Here is a 13,692-nt window from a genome sequence, read left to right as displayed (position 1 = left end):
CAGGGGGTACTGGGGATTGAAACCAGGGCATTCAACCACTGAGCCACATCCCAAGCCCTTTTTTTATATTTTATTTAGAGACGGGATCTCGCTGAGTTGCTTAGGGCCTCACTCATTTGCTGAGGCTGGGTTTGAACTCGAGATCCTCCTACCTCAACCTCCTGAGCCGCTGGGACTACAGGCATGTTCCACTGCACCCACCTGGCAGGTGTGGACTTTTTGATGAGAACTTATAGCACAGCTAACTAAAGAGTTCCATGGGGCTTTAGCCCTGGGTTTGAATATCTGTGCCTTGGTGTGAGCCTAAACAGAGAAGCATTCACCATTAGCCTCAGGGGATTATTGTCTGGGAATCAGCACATTGAATTTGGTGTACTCAGTAAATGATGGGGAAAAGATTTAAGTTTCCAATTTTGTTCCTGTCCATGTGGAGAAAGGGCTTTTGCCCTCCACCCGAGTCAGTGAAAAGATGGGGCAGAAGCAGAAGACAAGCAGCCCCTGAGCTGGCTTGCCTGCATTGCCCGGTGCCCTTCCCAGCAGCTTTCCCATGAAACTTTTCTTGCCCCCAGATAAGACATTGTCTGTGGCTATCGAAGGCAGTGTGGACGAAGCCAAGGCTCTATTCAAGCCTCCTGAGGACTCCCAAGGTAACATAGTGGTTGGGATACCTCCTCCAGGAATACCCTAGTCACCACCCAAGGGCATTCCTTGTCCTTTGAGAATTAGCTGGACTGGTTCTTTGTAGTAGGAAGCTTGATATTAGTGTCAGTGTTTGGGGTAGACAAGAACAGAGCTCTCAGTCCCTGGAGTCAACAGTGCTTGACTTTGGATTTCAGCCCTGCCACTCACTAGTCCACTGACCCTAAGGAAGGTATTCAACATTTTTCGAGCCATAATTTAGTTACAGTAGCCTCATGTAGATATGCAGATTAGATGAGGTAATAATGGTTGCAAGGCCCTTAGTATCATCCTTGGCACATAGCAGCCACTCTTAATTATTTGAGTATTTATTATTATTCATATCACTATTACTGGCTCATGGAAATATACTTCTGCTCCATAGAAGTGATATTTAAAAGCCCTGTAGAGATCAGGGGTGGTGAGATTATGAGCCATTCTTTTTTTCTTTTTTTCCATCACCATGTTTTTTATACTGAATAAGAAGCAGCATATTAATATTTATTCTAAAGAAACAGAGTCTGGGCCTCTTGGTCCCTCTTGGTTGAGGGGCTTCAGGGAGCCTCTGGAGGCCTCTCATCTCTCACTGCCTTCTCTGTGTAACTGCAGATGATGAGAGTGACTCAGATGCTGAGGAGGAGCAGACCACGGTGAGTATCCTTTTATCTTGTACGGGTGTCATTCTCCCTAGAAGCAGAAGAAAGATGACTGAAGACAGGGCTCCTGGGAAAGGAGCTGGGCAGCCTGGGGAGTTGAAGCAGCAGGTCCGGAGGGAGCAGAAGGGGAGAGATTGCCATGATCAGTGATTATCATCTTGGTTCATTCCTTTGTCCAGAAACGGCGGCGACCCACACTGGGGGTTCAATTGGATGACAAGCGCAAGGAGATGCTAAAGAGACACCCGCTGTCCGTCCTGCTTGACCTCAAGTGCAAAGGTCTGACTGCACTCATCTCATTCTCCCATAATTTTTTGGCCTACTATAGATGGAGGGGGTCCAGCAGGCCAGAAGCCTCTCTGCCCCCAAAATTATTTTGATCTCCTATTTCTGTTTTTCCTCTTTGTTATTCTTTGATTTTTTAAAAAGTCTTACCATAATAATGTAGCCAACAAAATTCCAAACATCTGAGATGCAAGATAAAAAAATTATACTTCTTTCTGAATTTAACATGTTAAATCCAAAGAATAAGTTGCAAGAGTATGCAGATTTTGAATACAATTAACATCTTTAATTTAGTAAATATATATTTAAAGCTTGGAATTCCACAGAGAATATATTTGGAACTGGTTTTTTTTTTTCTTTTTTTTATTGGTTGTTCAAGACATTACAAAGCTCTTGACATATCATATTTCATACATTAGATTCAAGTGGGTTATGAACTCCCATTTTTACCCCAAATACAGATTGCAGACTCACATCGGTTACACATCCACATTTTTACATAATGCCCTATTAGTAACTGTTGTATTCTGTTACCTTTCCTGTCTTCTACTATCCTCCCTCCCCTCCCATCTTCTCTCTCTACCCCATCTACTGTAATTCATTTCTCCTTGTTTATTTTCCCATTCCCCTGACAACCTCTTATATGTAATTTTGTATAACAATGAGGGTCTCCCTCCATTTCCATGCAATTTCCCTTTTCTCTCCCTTTCCCTCCCACCTCATGTCTCTGTTTAATGTTAATCTTTTCTTCCTACTCTTCCTCCCTGCTCTGTTCATAGTTGCTCTCATCATATCAAAGAAGACATTTGGTATTTGTTTTTTAGGGATTGGCTAGCTTCACTAAGCATAATCTGCTCTAGTGCCATCCATTTCCCTGCAAATTCCATGATTTTGTCATTTTTTAGTGCTGCATAATACTCCATGGTGTATAAATGCCACATTTTTTTTTATCCATTCATCTATTGAAGGGCATCTGGATTGGTTCCACAGTCTAGCAATTGTGAATTGTGCTGCTATGAACATAGATGTGGCAGTATCCCTGTAGTACGCTCTTTTAAGGTCTTCAGGGAATAGTCCGAGAAGGGCAATAGCAGGGTCAAATGGTGGTTCCATTTTTTTAAGGAAAAAGTAGAACATGATAAAGTATTCTGGCAGTGTAAGAGTTAACAGTGAAATGTTTCCTTCTTACCCAGACTTTCAGATGCTAGTCCTTGGTCTTATTTCCAAGGACAACCATTGATAGAGATTTCTTATCCATTTTCTAAAAGTATTCTATACATCTAGAAGCTTTTATGCAACTGTGTATTTATCCTCTGCTTCTTTATTTTGTACAAAAATGACATGCTCTACACACTGGTCCTTCCTTTGCCCTTCATTTTAAAAGTTTTTTATCTTGGGGTAATTATAGACTTGTTGAAGTGTTGTAAAGATAATAGAGAACATCTCCCGTATGCTTTTGGTTTGGGGTTTTTGGGATACTGGGGTTTGAACCCAGATTCTTATGCATGCTAAGCATGTACTCTGCCATGAGCTATACCCGCAGCCTTCCCATATACTCTTTGTCCAGCTTCCCCTGATGTTAACATCTTAATTAACCACAGTATAGTGATCAAAGCCAGTGTTAATTTCATTGGCCTAATACTATTAACTACAAGTATTATTATTATAACGTTATTGTAAATTGTGTCCTTTTTCTGTTTCAGGACCCAAGCCAGGATGCCACATTACATTTAGTTGTCATACTCCTTAACCTCCTTTGGGCAGTGATGGTTTCTCATTCTTTCTTCTTCATGATCTTGATTAGATTGAGATTATAGAATTGGGAGAAGAGTAGCAAATATGTGGTCATCATCACCTCACATCGGGAGTACATGATATCATTATGTTACGAATGATTTCAACCTTGACACCTTGGCTACGTCTCTATATTGTATTTGTTAGAAGCAGAATAACCAAGTTCAGCCCATACTCGAGGGTCAGGAAATGAAGCTCCTCCTCTTTTTATGGGGAAGAGTAGCAAAGAATTTGTAAACCACTGCTCTTTTTTGTTCAACATTATTGCAATTGCATTTTTGTTTTCATGGTAGAAGATCATAAAGCCTGTTTGAATTTCCTTTCTGTAATACTATAGACTTTGACTTTGTTAGACCCAAAAATGATCCCTTCTTTTCCTCCTCCCCTCCAGATGACAGCGTGCTTCACCTGACTTTCTACTACCTCATGAACCTCAACATCATGACAGTGAAAGCCAAAGTAACAACTGCCACAGAGCTGATCACCCCCATCAGTGCAGGGTATGAGGCAGTCACTATGGGTATGGGGTGTGAGATGGGGTGTAATGACAGCCTGGAGGCTACTCTTGATTTCTCCCTCAGGCCCTAAGGAGCCCACTGCCACTTTGTTTTCTGTTGTCCTGTCCCTGTGGCTTAGGAGTCCTGGCACCTCATTGGGTTTTAGAAATGTTCTCTGACTTGTATTAGTGAAGTCCTCTTACTACACAGCAGATGATAAATCCAGCAGCATATATGCAAATTGAGTGAGTAGGGCAGAGCCACCAAACTCTTGAAACCAGTGGAAAGCATATGAATACAAAAATGAGATTTGACAGACATAACAAGGTTGACAAATGAAGCCATTCTTTCTCTTTCTGTCCCAAGGTGCTGGGATTTTTGCTCTCCATCTCACTCAGTCCCCAGGTTTGTCCTTACCTGGGTGGTGGGTGGAGGACTGAAGCATCCCAGTGGAGATTTCGAGGAGGGTAAGCAGAGGCATGAGAATGACCGCCATAGCATCCCCAGGACTCACCTGACCTTGTCAGTCTCGCTCTGCAGCCAGGTGTAGGAAAAAGGGAGGACAAAGAGGGCCAGCCTGGGGGTGGACTAGCTTCCACTGAAAAAGAATACCACCTCAGCTTAGTACTCCTGGCCCTGCCCAGATCAGGGGGGCACAGGTTTGGCACTTGGTAGAGTGGGGCTCTTCCCACCCCTTCTCATTCTGCTTGACAATAGAGTGACTCCTTTATTATTTGTTTGTATATGCATTTAATTTTATTCTTTTCAGGTGTCTCCTTTAGTCCCCTTTTGGCACCAGTATTCTCTACATTAAGAGTGCTGTAGAGGGGCTGGGATTGTGGCTCAGTGGCAGAGCACTTGCCTCGTACATGTGATGCACTTGGTTTGCAGCACATAAAAATAAATAAAATACAGATTTTAAAAAAATAGAGTGTTGTAGGGCTGGGCACGGTAGTGCATTCCTATAATCCCAGCGACTCAGGAGCCTGAGGCAGGAGGATTGCAAGTTCAAAGATAGCCCCAGCAACTTAGTAAGACCCTGTCTCAAAAAATAAAAAGGGCTGGGGCTGTAGTTCAGTGGTTAAGTGCCCCTGGGTTCAATCCCTGGTACCAAAAAAAAAAAAAAAAGTGCTTGATTACTAGGGGACACTGGATGAAATTTACCCTGTTCCCAGCAGAGGGAGCCCAGGACTTGCTTCTGAGTGCCCAGTTACACTGCTCAGCCAGGGCTCTTGGTTTAGTGAGTAACTCTAGTGCTCTCTGTATGGGATGAAGCTTTTTTAGTATGTGGAACTGGAGATTTAACCCAGGGGCATTCTACCATTGAGCTATATCCCCAGCATTTTTTATTTTTAGCTTGAGACAGGGTCTCACTAAGTTGCTGAAACTGGCCTCAAACTCCTGCCTTAGCCTCCCCAGTCGTTGGGGTTACAGGTATGTCACCATTGTTCTCTCTCTCTCTCTTTTTTTTTGGGGGGGGGTGGGGGTGGGGGTGGATGGGAACCGAGGATTGAACTCAGGGGCACTCAACCACTGAGCCACATCTCCAACCCTATTTTGCATTTTATTTAGAGACAGGGTCTCACTGAGTTGCTTAGCGCCTTGCTTTTGCTGAGGCTGATTTTGAACTTGAAATTCTGCAGTCTCAGCCTCTCAAGCCACTAGAATTACAGGCATGCACTACTGCACCCAGCTCACTATTGCTGTCTTGTTAGGAGAAGTCTGCTTGATTTATGCTAATGACAGGGCTGCTGTCTGGCTTAATTTAATGCTTTATACCAGTTCCTCAGTAAGCTGTATGTCTAACCTCAAAGTCTTATTTCCTCACTCTGTTCATTAATTGTAATATCCCCTCCACTAGGGCCCTAATGAAGAGGCAGGTCATGTGTTTAGCATAGATGAAGCATTTGGTAAATGACAGCTGGTTTCTCATTATCCACTCTTTCTTCTTTTTCTTTTCTGTTTTTGTTGTTGTTGTTGTTGTTGATGATGATGATGTTTTGGATGTTGGGGATTGAACTCGGGGCCTCCTGTGTGCTAAGCATTGACTCTACTACTAAGCTACAACCCCAGCCCTATTAAACTTTTCTTAATCATTTTTACTTTTCTAAGGTTTTTTATTTTCATTTTATTTTTTGGTACCAGGAGTTGAACCCAGGGGTACTTAACCACCTAGCCACACCCTAGCCCCACCACCCTTTTTTTTAATGAGAGAGAGAAAGAGAATTTTAATATTTATTTTTTAGTTTTCGGCAGACACAGCATCTTTGTTTGTATGTGGTGTTGAGGATCGAACCTGGGCTGCACACATGCCAGGCAAGCACACTACCGCTTGAGCCACATCCCCAGCCCCCCCAGCCCCCCCAGCCCTTTTTTATATTTTAATAGAAACAGGGTTTCACTGAGTTGCTTAGAGCCTCACTACAATGCTGAGGCTGGGTTTGCACTCATGATCCTCTGGCCTCAGCCTCCCAAGTTTCTGGGATTATAGGCATGTGCCACCACACCGACTTTCTAAGGTTTTTTTTGTTTTGTTTTGTTTTGTTTTTTGGTAGTTGTAGATGGACAAAATGCCTTTATCTTTTTAAAAATATTTTTTAGATGTTGAGATGTTGCTGGACCTTTATTATTTATTTATTTAAATGTGGTGCTGAGAATCAAACCCAGTACCTCACACATGCTAGGCAAGCATTCTACCACTGAGCCAAAACCCAGCCCTTTTATTTGTTTATTTTTATGTGATGCTAAGTTTTGAACCCAGTACCTCGTGCATGCTAGGCAAGTGCTCTGCCACTGAGCTACAGCCCCAGCCCCTTTCTAAGGTTTTTTAATCCCTTTTCATCAAAATTATACAATAGCCTGGCACAGTGGCATTTACTTATAATTCCAGTGACTCAGGAGGCTAAGGCAGGAGGATTGTAAGTTTGAGAGTAGCCTGAACAACTTAGTAAGACTGTGTTTAAAAAAGGCTGAAGTTGTAACTCAGTGGTAGAGCACCCTTGAATTCAATCTCTAGTACTGTTAAAAAAAAAAAAAAAAAAAAAACTGTAAAAAAAAACCTTGTTGTTGCAGACATGGTGGTTCATATCTATGATCCAAGCTACTCAGGAGACTGAAACAGGAGGATTGCAGATTCAAAGCCAGCTCGGGAAATTTAGACACGCTCTCAAAATAACATAAAAAAGGTTAGGTGTGTTGCTCAGTGGTAGAGCACATATGTGATGTTTGAGGACCCAGGTTTAAAACTTTTTGTCATGTACTTTATCTGTTTTCTTTTATTAGGGTTGATTCAATCTGGCTAAAAGACTGAAAAACTTAGCTGGGTGCAGTGGTGCATGCCTGTAAGACCAGCAGCTTAGGAGGCTGAGGCAGGAGGATAGCAAATTATAGCCAGCCTTAGCAATTTAGTGAGGCCCTAAGCAACTTGGCAAGCCCCTATCTCAATAAAAAAGGATTAGAGATGTGGCTCAGTGGTTAAGCACCCCTGGGTTCAATTCCCAATACCCCTCAAAAAATGACTAAAAGATGGGGCTGGGGTTGTAGCTCAGTGGTAGCTTGCTAGCTTAGCATGTGTGACATGCTGGAAGACTGAAAGACCGAAAAACTTAAGTTTTCTGGCCAGTTCTCTGTGTGAGACAGAGAAAAGGGCAGAGGCCCAGGGGCAGCAGAGAGACTCTGAGACAGAACAGGGAAGAGCCAGCAGTTATCACTGTCCTAATGTTAAGTTCCTAAAGGCATTCCTGTGACTCAGTAGCACGTTTTTCATGTCCTGATGAGTAGCTCCTGATGCTCTCCTTAGAAAGATGAAGGAGAACCCCTGTTGGTTCAAGAAAACAATGGCTTTGTTGTCCTTTGTGATAAAAATTACTACATTATCCCCGCACCATCTCTTCTTGCTTGTCACATTTAATTACATGCTGTCTCCTAACCATCCTAGGTGGGTGGCAACAGTGAATCTGTCTTTCTCTGCTTATAGCATTGGGTCACCTTGTCTCTAGCACTTGTAATGTTATATTTTTCTAGAATTATAAAGGAGGGCTTTTTCTGTGATTATCATGAGATTAAGTCAAAGCTCTATACTTTTCTCTTTGGAATGGAAAGGGATGTATTGTGCTTTGTGAAAATAATATTTATTGGGAAGGGAGTATGCTGGGAAATTGGATAACAGGTCCAAAATAGGAGGAATAAGTTCTAATGTTCTACAGCATAGTAGAATGATAACTTACTGTACGTTATGAAGGACTAAAGAACTAGAAGAGAGGAGCTTGAGCGTTCCCAACATAAAGAAATGATAAATATTTCAGGAGATAGAAATGCTAAGTACCCTGATTTGATCATTACACATTGTATGTATATATCAAATTATCACACTGAACACCATGAATACATGCAGTTTATATAAATAAAAATGTAGGTCTAGGATGTAGCTCAGTGTTAGAATAATTGCCTGACATGAGTGAAGCCTTGGGTGCTCACAAAAAACAAGCAGAAAACCTAACTTCACATGTAATCAAAATAAATTATTACTATAATTATTGCTAGCGTGCGCAGGTTTGCTCCTCCAGGGTAAGGCCCTGGCCACCATACAATTCTTGAAGTGAGGAGGTAGGGTTTTTTTGTTTTGGTTTGGTTTTTTTAGGGTTTGAACTCAGGGGCACTCAACCACTGAGCCACATCCCCGGCCCTATTTTCTATTTTATTTAAAGATAGAGTTGCTTAGCACCTCGCTTTTGCTGAGACTAGCTTTGAACTTGGGCTCCTCCTGCCTCAGCCTCCTGAGCCACTAGGATTACAGGTATGCACCACTGTGCCTGGTGAAGGGGTAGGTTTTATAAAAGACTTGGTGATGGGCTGGGGATGTGGCTCAAGCGGTAGCGCGCTCGCCTGGCATGCGTGCGGCCCAGGTTCGATCCTCAGCACCACATACAAACAAAGATGTTATGTCCGCCAAAAACTAAAAAATAAATAGACTTGGTGATTAAAAATACTATTCTTAGCCAGGTGTGGTGGTATACTCCTGTAATCCTAGCAGCCTAGAAGGCTGAGGCAGGAGGATCATAGATTTGAAGCCAGCCTCACCTACTTTGTAAGACTTTAAGCAACCTAGTGAGACCCTGTCTCAAAAAAAAAAAAAAAAAGTTTAAAGAGCTGGGGATGTGGCTCAGTGGTTAAGTGCCCTTGAATTTAACCCCTGGTACCCCCACAAAATATCTATATAAATTATTACTCCTTTTTATCAGACTGTGCAAACCCTGCTCCAGCACTTACCAGCAGTGTAAGCTTGGAGAAGCCATGTATTTCAAAACGGAAATAATATTTCTTCTTACCTCATATGGTTGTCACAATCCAGTAACTTCAGCACATAAAAGGTTTGGCCCATAGAAAGCACTCACCTTCAGATGCACAGGTCTACCTCAAGGCAAGATTCTGGCTGGCATTCTCACTGTGGCCTCTTCTCCCTTTTGCAGGGACTTGCTATCTCCTGACTCCGTCCTGAGCTGTTTGTATCCTGGAGATCATGGAAAGAAAACTCCGAATCCAGCCAATCAGTATCAGTTTGATAAAGTTGGGTGAGTCTGCTGCGTCTTGTTCTCTCCCAACCTCTATGCTTTTGAGTATCTCTGGTGGCTCAAGCCCAAGGTGGAGATTTGTTAGGGCCAGTGGCTACCCAGGGGACAAGGCAGACCCCAGGACAGGAGGCAGCACTTTTCTTGCTTTCAAGGCAAAGGAATGTCATAGAAAAGTTGAAAAGTATGTTATGATAAGAGCAGGGGTTGTAGCTTCCCATGATTGCTTAATATGCACAAGGCCCTCAGTTCAGTACCCGGTACCACAAAAACAAAAACTGAAAGAACACATATATAGCCAGGTTTGGTGGCTTACACCTGTAATCACAGCAACTTGGGAGGCCGAGGCAGGAGCATCACAAGTTCAATGCCAGTCTCAGCAATGTAGTGAGGCCTTAAGCAACTGAATGAGATCCTATCTCAAAATAAAAAAGGTGGGGCAGGGGTGGGCAACTGGGGTTGTAGCTCAGTGATAAGAATGCGTACCTCACATGTGTGAAGCACTGGGTTCCATCCTCAGCACCACATAAAAACAAAATAAATGTATTATGTCCATCTACAACTAAAAAAAAAAAATAGTTAAAAAAAACCAAACAAACAAAAAACAAAAGAGGGGGCTGGGGCTGTAGCTCAGTGGTAGAGTGCTTGCCTCGCATGCGTGAGGCCCTGGGTTCGATCCTCAGCACCACATAAAAATAAATAAGTAAAGATATTGTGTCCTTCTACAACTAAAAAAAATTCAAAAAAGGACTGAAGATGTGGCTGAATGGTTAAGAACCACTAGGTTTAATCCCCAGTACCATTTTTTGAAAAACCTAGCAACAACAACAAAAGGGGCTGGGGATGTGGCTCAAGCGGTAGCGTGCGACCTGGCATGCGTGCGGCCCAGGTTCGATCCTCAGCACCACATACAAACAAAGATGTTGTGTGCGCCGAAAACTAAAAAAAATAAAAATATATATTAAAATTCTCTCTCTCTCTCTCTCTCTCTCTCTCTCTCTCTAAAAAAAAAAAAAAAAAAAAAGTCCCAAAGACTTAGTTCATTAGAATGTTTCACATGTGTAATGAATGTGTACCAGGTGGGGCCTTCATGAAAAAAATCCATTTAAAAAAACAACAACAACAACAACAAAAACATTAAAAATACGTAGCATTTTTGTTTTGTTTTGGTTTTTCAGTGTGCTGGGGGATCACACTCAAGTCCTTACACATGCTAACAAGTATTCTGCCACTGAGCCATACCCCCAGCCCATATGTAACATTTTCTTTTTTTTTTCATGGTGCTGGGGATTGAACCCAGGACCTTGCACATACTAGGTAAACATTCTACCACTGAGCCAAATCCCCAGCCCCAGCATTTTATAAATTGGTAGGCCAATGAAGAGATCAGTGCACCCTTTGCCTTTTTGGTTTTTATTTGCTTTTGACTTGGGGCTGCAGGGGAGAAAAGAAGAAAGCAATTGTGGGAGAGATGAAATTCCCAGTAAGGACCTGATGAAGTGAAGTGGCTTTGTGGGCTGGTTGAGTCTGTGAACCCTCCTGTCTATAGGACATGGGAGGATGGGAGAAGGCTGTATCCAGGGACTACAACAGACATTATTTAAATAATCTTATTGTGTGTTCTTTTCTGTAGCATCCTGACTTTGAGAGACTATGTACTTGATTTGGGTCACCCCTATTTGTGGGTACAGAAGCTGGGTGGCCTTCACTTCCCCAAAGAGCAGCCCCAGGTATGTACACTAACCCTGTCTCTTTGGACAAAGGGCTCTATGTCTCCTCTCCTGTATAGATTCCAGAAAGGCTTCTGGTGGCCTTTGTGGGCTTATTTTAGCAGAATGTCTTTATTTGGGACTGTGATCTGTTCTCTGTCCATCCACTCAGTACACTCAAATGTCTGGGGCTATGAGTATTAATGTTCCTTTTGCCTTCTCTGTAAGCCTAGTGGCTTTCTAGACCAAGGTAACTTGGATTCTTCCTCTGGGTGCAACATGGCTTCAGGTTCTGCCACCCTCAGTTTTGTGTGCAAGGATGCCAAAAATGAGGTATGAACAAAATCCCAGAGGACCAGGCACCTTAGCAGAAGCCTGCTTTTTCTCAGGAGCTGGCCACAGTCTCTTGAGAACCCAGCAACTTATGTTGTTCCTGCGAGGACTCAATGTGTGGCCATTCATAGTGGGTAAACCCTGCCATTCCTAAGTGGCATGCACCTTAGGGCATGGATGATTCAGGCTGTTCAGGCTGGCAAATCCCTGGAGGAAGTGGGGGAGCTGTCAGGTATGTGCCTCTCATTGTCATTCACAGCACACGGTGATCGCTGACCACTCACTGAGTGCCAGCCACATGGAAACCACGATGAAACTGCTGAAGACCAGGGTACAGTCCCGTTTGGCCCTCCACAAACAGTTTGCATCCCTGGGTAAGTCACTGTTGGCTGGGATTTAACAGCCACTCAGACAACACAGGACAAAAATGACAAGCTTTTCCTAATTCTAATCAAAGAGACATGGATTTATGGCTTTACTGAGCAGGGATGTTGTCAGGGCCATTGGGGAGAGCTGCAGACCCATCCAGGCAGAGTTCTGAGCTCCCTGCAGAATCATGAGGGCTGTCCTGCCTTCTCAGAAGAGGCCCCAAACCTTTGGGTGTCACAAGTTCATGGGCTGATCAGGGCAGCTCATCCTAGATCCATTCATCACAGATAATGATGTGATCTGACAAGTATTTAATGAGAATCTGGTTCATGCCAGGTGCCAAGCATAATGAAGGGGAAAGAACAGTAGAGCCCCTGCCTTCATGGTGCTCACATGCAGCTCATTTGAATACCGTTGTACTGTGGATCTACACCCTCATCTCTTTTTCAAGACCTACTGATCTGATACTCCCTAGGGTAGTATGAGTCCTTGTGTTTTCTCCTAGGCTCTTAGGTGATTCTGATGAACTTCTGACCTAGGTAGTAGCCATCTGAGGCTTTTAATTTATTCATTTGGTAAATACTTAACTGGTTTACAGAGTGTACAGCACTTGCAGGGTGGGAGTGTCAGATCTTTCTGAGTCACTGTCAGGAAAAGCATTGTTTTTCCATAACCCATTAAGAGACCCCCACCTCCCAGGCTATTTCACTGGTTCCACATGGATCCTGTTCTCTGCAGGGCAGCATTGCCTGTCCATTAGGCCTTGCTCCCTATCAGCATTGCTGAATTTGTTTTGTCCCAAGGTTGAATGATTGTCATCCAGGACAGCATTTACTGTGTTGGCATATTTGCTTATTGAATTGCCAGCAGGAATTTACCCTGGAGCAGTTCTCCAGCTCTTCTCCCTTAGAGGAACTGACACAGAACACTTCACTGGCTTCCTCTGTCAAGGTCAGCTGTGAAAACGCAGCCCTCTCAGCTATTTGATCTAATTAACAGTCATTGCTGCAGAGGCCCAGAAACTAGTTCTGGCCTCAGGGTTTGTTTTGCTGGCCAACATTTGCATTAAGGATAAAGCACTGTGAATGCTGGTGCTGGGTCTGTGCATATGCATATAGTTCTGGGTGAAGGTCAGGTTGGTATGCCTGTGTCTCTTGAGCGCCAGGTGTACCTGGACAGATAGAGGGCCACCATAGCCCTCCAGAGAGCCCTGGACAGATGTTAGCTATGGTACATGATTTCCACACATGACATCACCTGTCTTGCTATCATTTAGAACATGGCATTGTGCCAGTTACCAGCGATTGCCAGTATCTCTTCCCTGCCAAGGTTGTGTCTCGCCTGGTGAAGTGGGTGACAATTGCTCATGAGGATTACATGGTAAGTGGAGGAGTGACAGGTCACAAATACTGATCATGTCACCTTTTAGCTCCTGCCCGTTCTAGAAGTGCATGGGGCTTAACTAGAGAAGACAACAACTGAGTCTGTCCATGGTGCTTATTCTAGGATCTGCATTTTACCAAAGACATTGTAGAGGCAGGACTGGCTGAGGACACCAATCTCTACTATATGGCGCTTGTTGAAAGGGGCACAGGTAGGTGATTTCTCTGCTCTTGACAATGGTTCTAGATAAGGGGAGCCACCAAGAATCAAACATGCCTGGGGGTGGCCTAAAGGAAGCAAAAGATCCTGGAATCCTGCAGGCAGAGACTTAGCAAATAGTGATTGTGAGAGCTTCTCTCAGCAAGCACTTGTTCTATAATGCATTCACATCTACCTTTTATCTCATTTAGTCCTCACGATA

At 43.4% G+C, this 13,692-nt stretch overlaps 1 protein-coding gene across 2 annotated transcripts in view; it reads left to right on the top strand.

Annotated features, from left to right (window-relative positions):
• The window catches only part of THOC5 (THO complex subunit 5), a 38,598-nt gene that overhangs the window by 18,327 nt on the left and 6,579 nt on the right, over window positions 1–13,692 (top strand). For both annotated transcript variants that reach the window (XM_081285723.1, XM_081285724.1), the window contains exons 10-18: window positions 570–647; window positions 1,288–1,328; window positions 1,514–1,613; window positions 3,805–3,913; window positions 9,379–9,480; window positions 11,111–11,207; window positions 11,779–11,893; window positions 13,165–13,268; window positions 13,395–13,482. In XM_081285723.1, coding sequence (XP_081141849.1) covers window positions 570–647; window positions 1,288–1,328; window positions 1,514–1,613; window positions 3,805–3,913; window positions 9,379–9,480; window positions 11,111–11,207; window positions 11,779–11,893; window positions 13,165–13,268; window positions 13,395–13,482 — 834 coding nt within the window. The remainder of the gene's footprint in view (window positions 1–569; window positions 648–1,287; window positions 1,329–1,513; window positions 1,614–3,804; window positions 3,914–9,378; window positions 9,481–11,110; window positions 11,208–11,778; window positions 11,894–13,164; window positions 13,269–13,394; window positions 13,483–13,692) is intronic.

The sequence above is a fragment of the Spermophilus citellus genome (genome assembly GCF_964194105.1).
Source record: "Spermophilus citellus genome assembly, chromosome: 3".
Lineage (NCBI taxonomy): Eukaryota > Metazoa > Chordata > Mammalia > Rodentia > Sciuridae > Spermophilus > Spermophilus citellus.
Note: the sequence above shows the minus strand (reverse complement) of the source record. Positions and strands in the feature narration are given on the sequence as shown.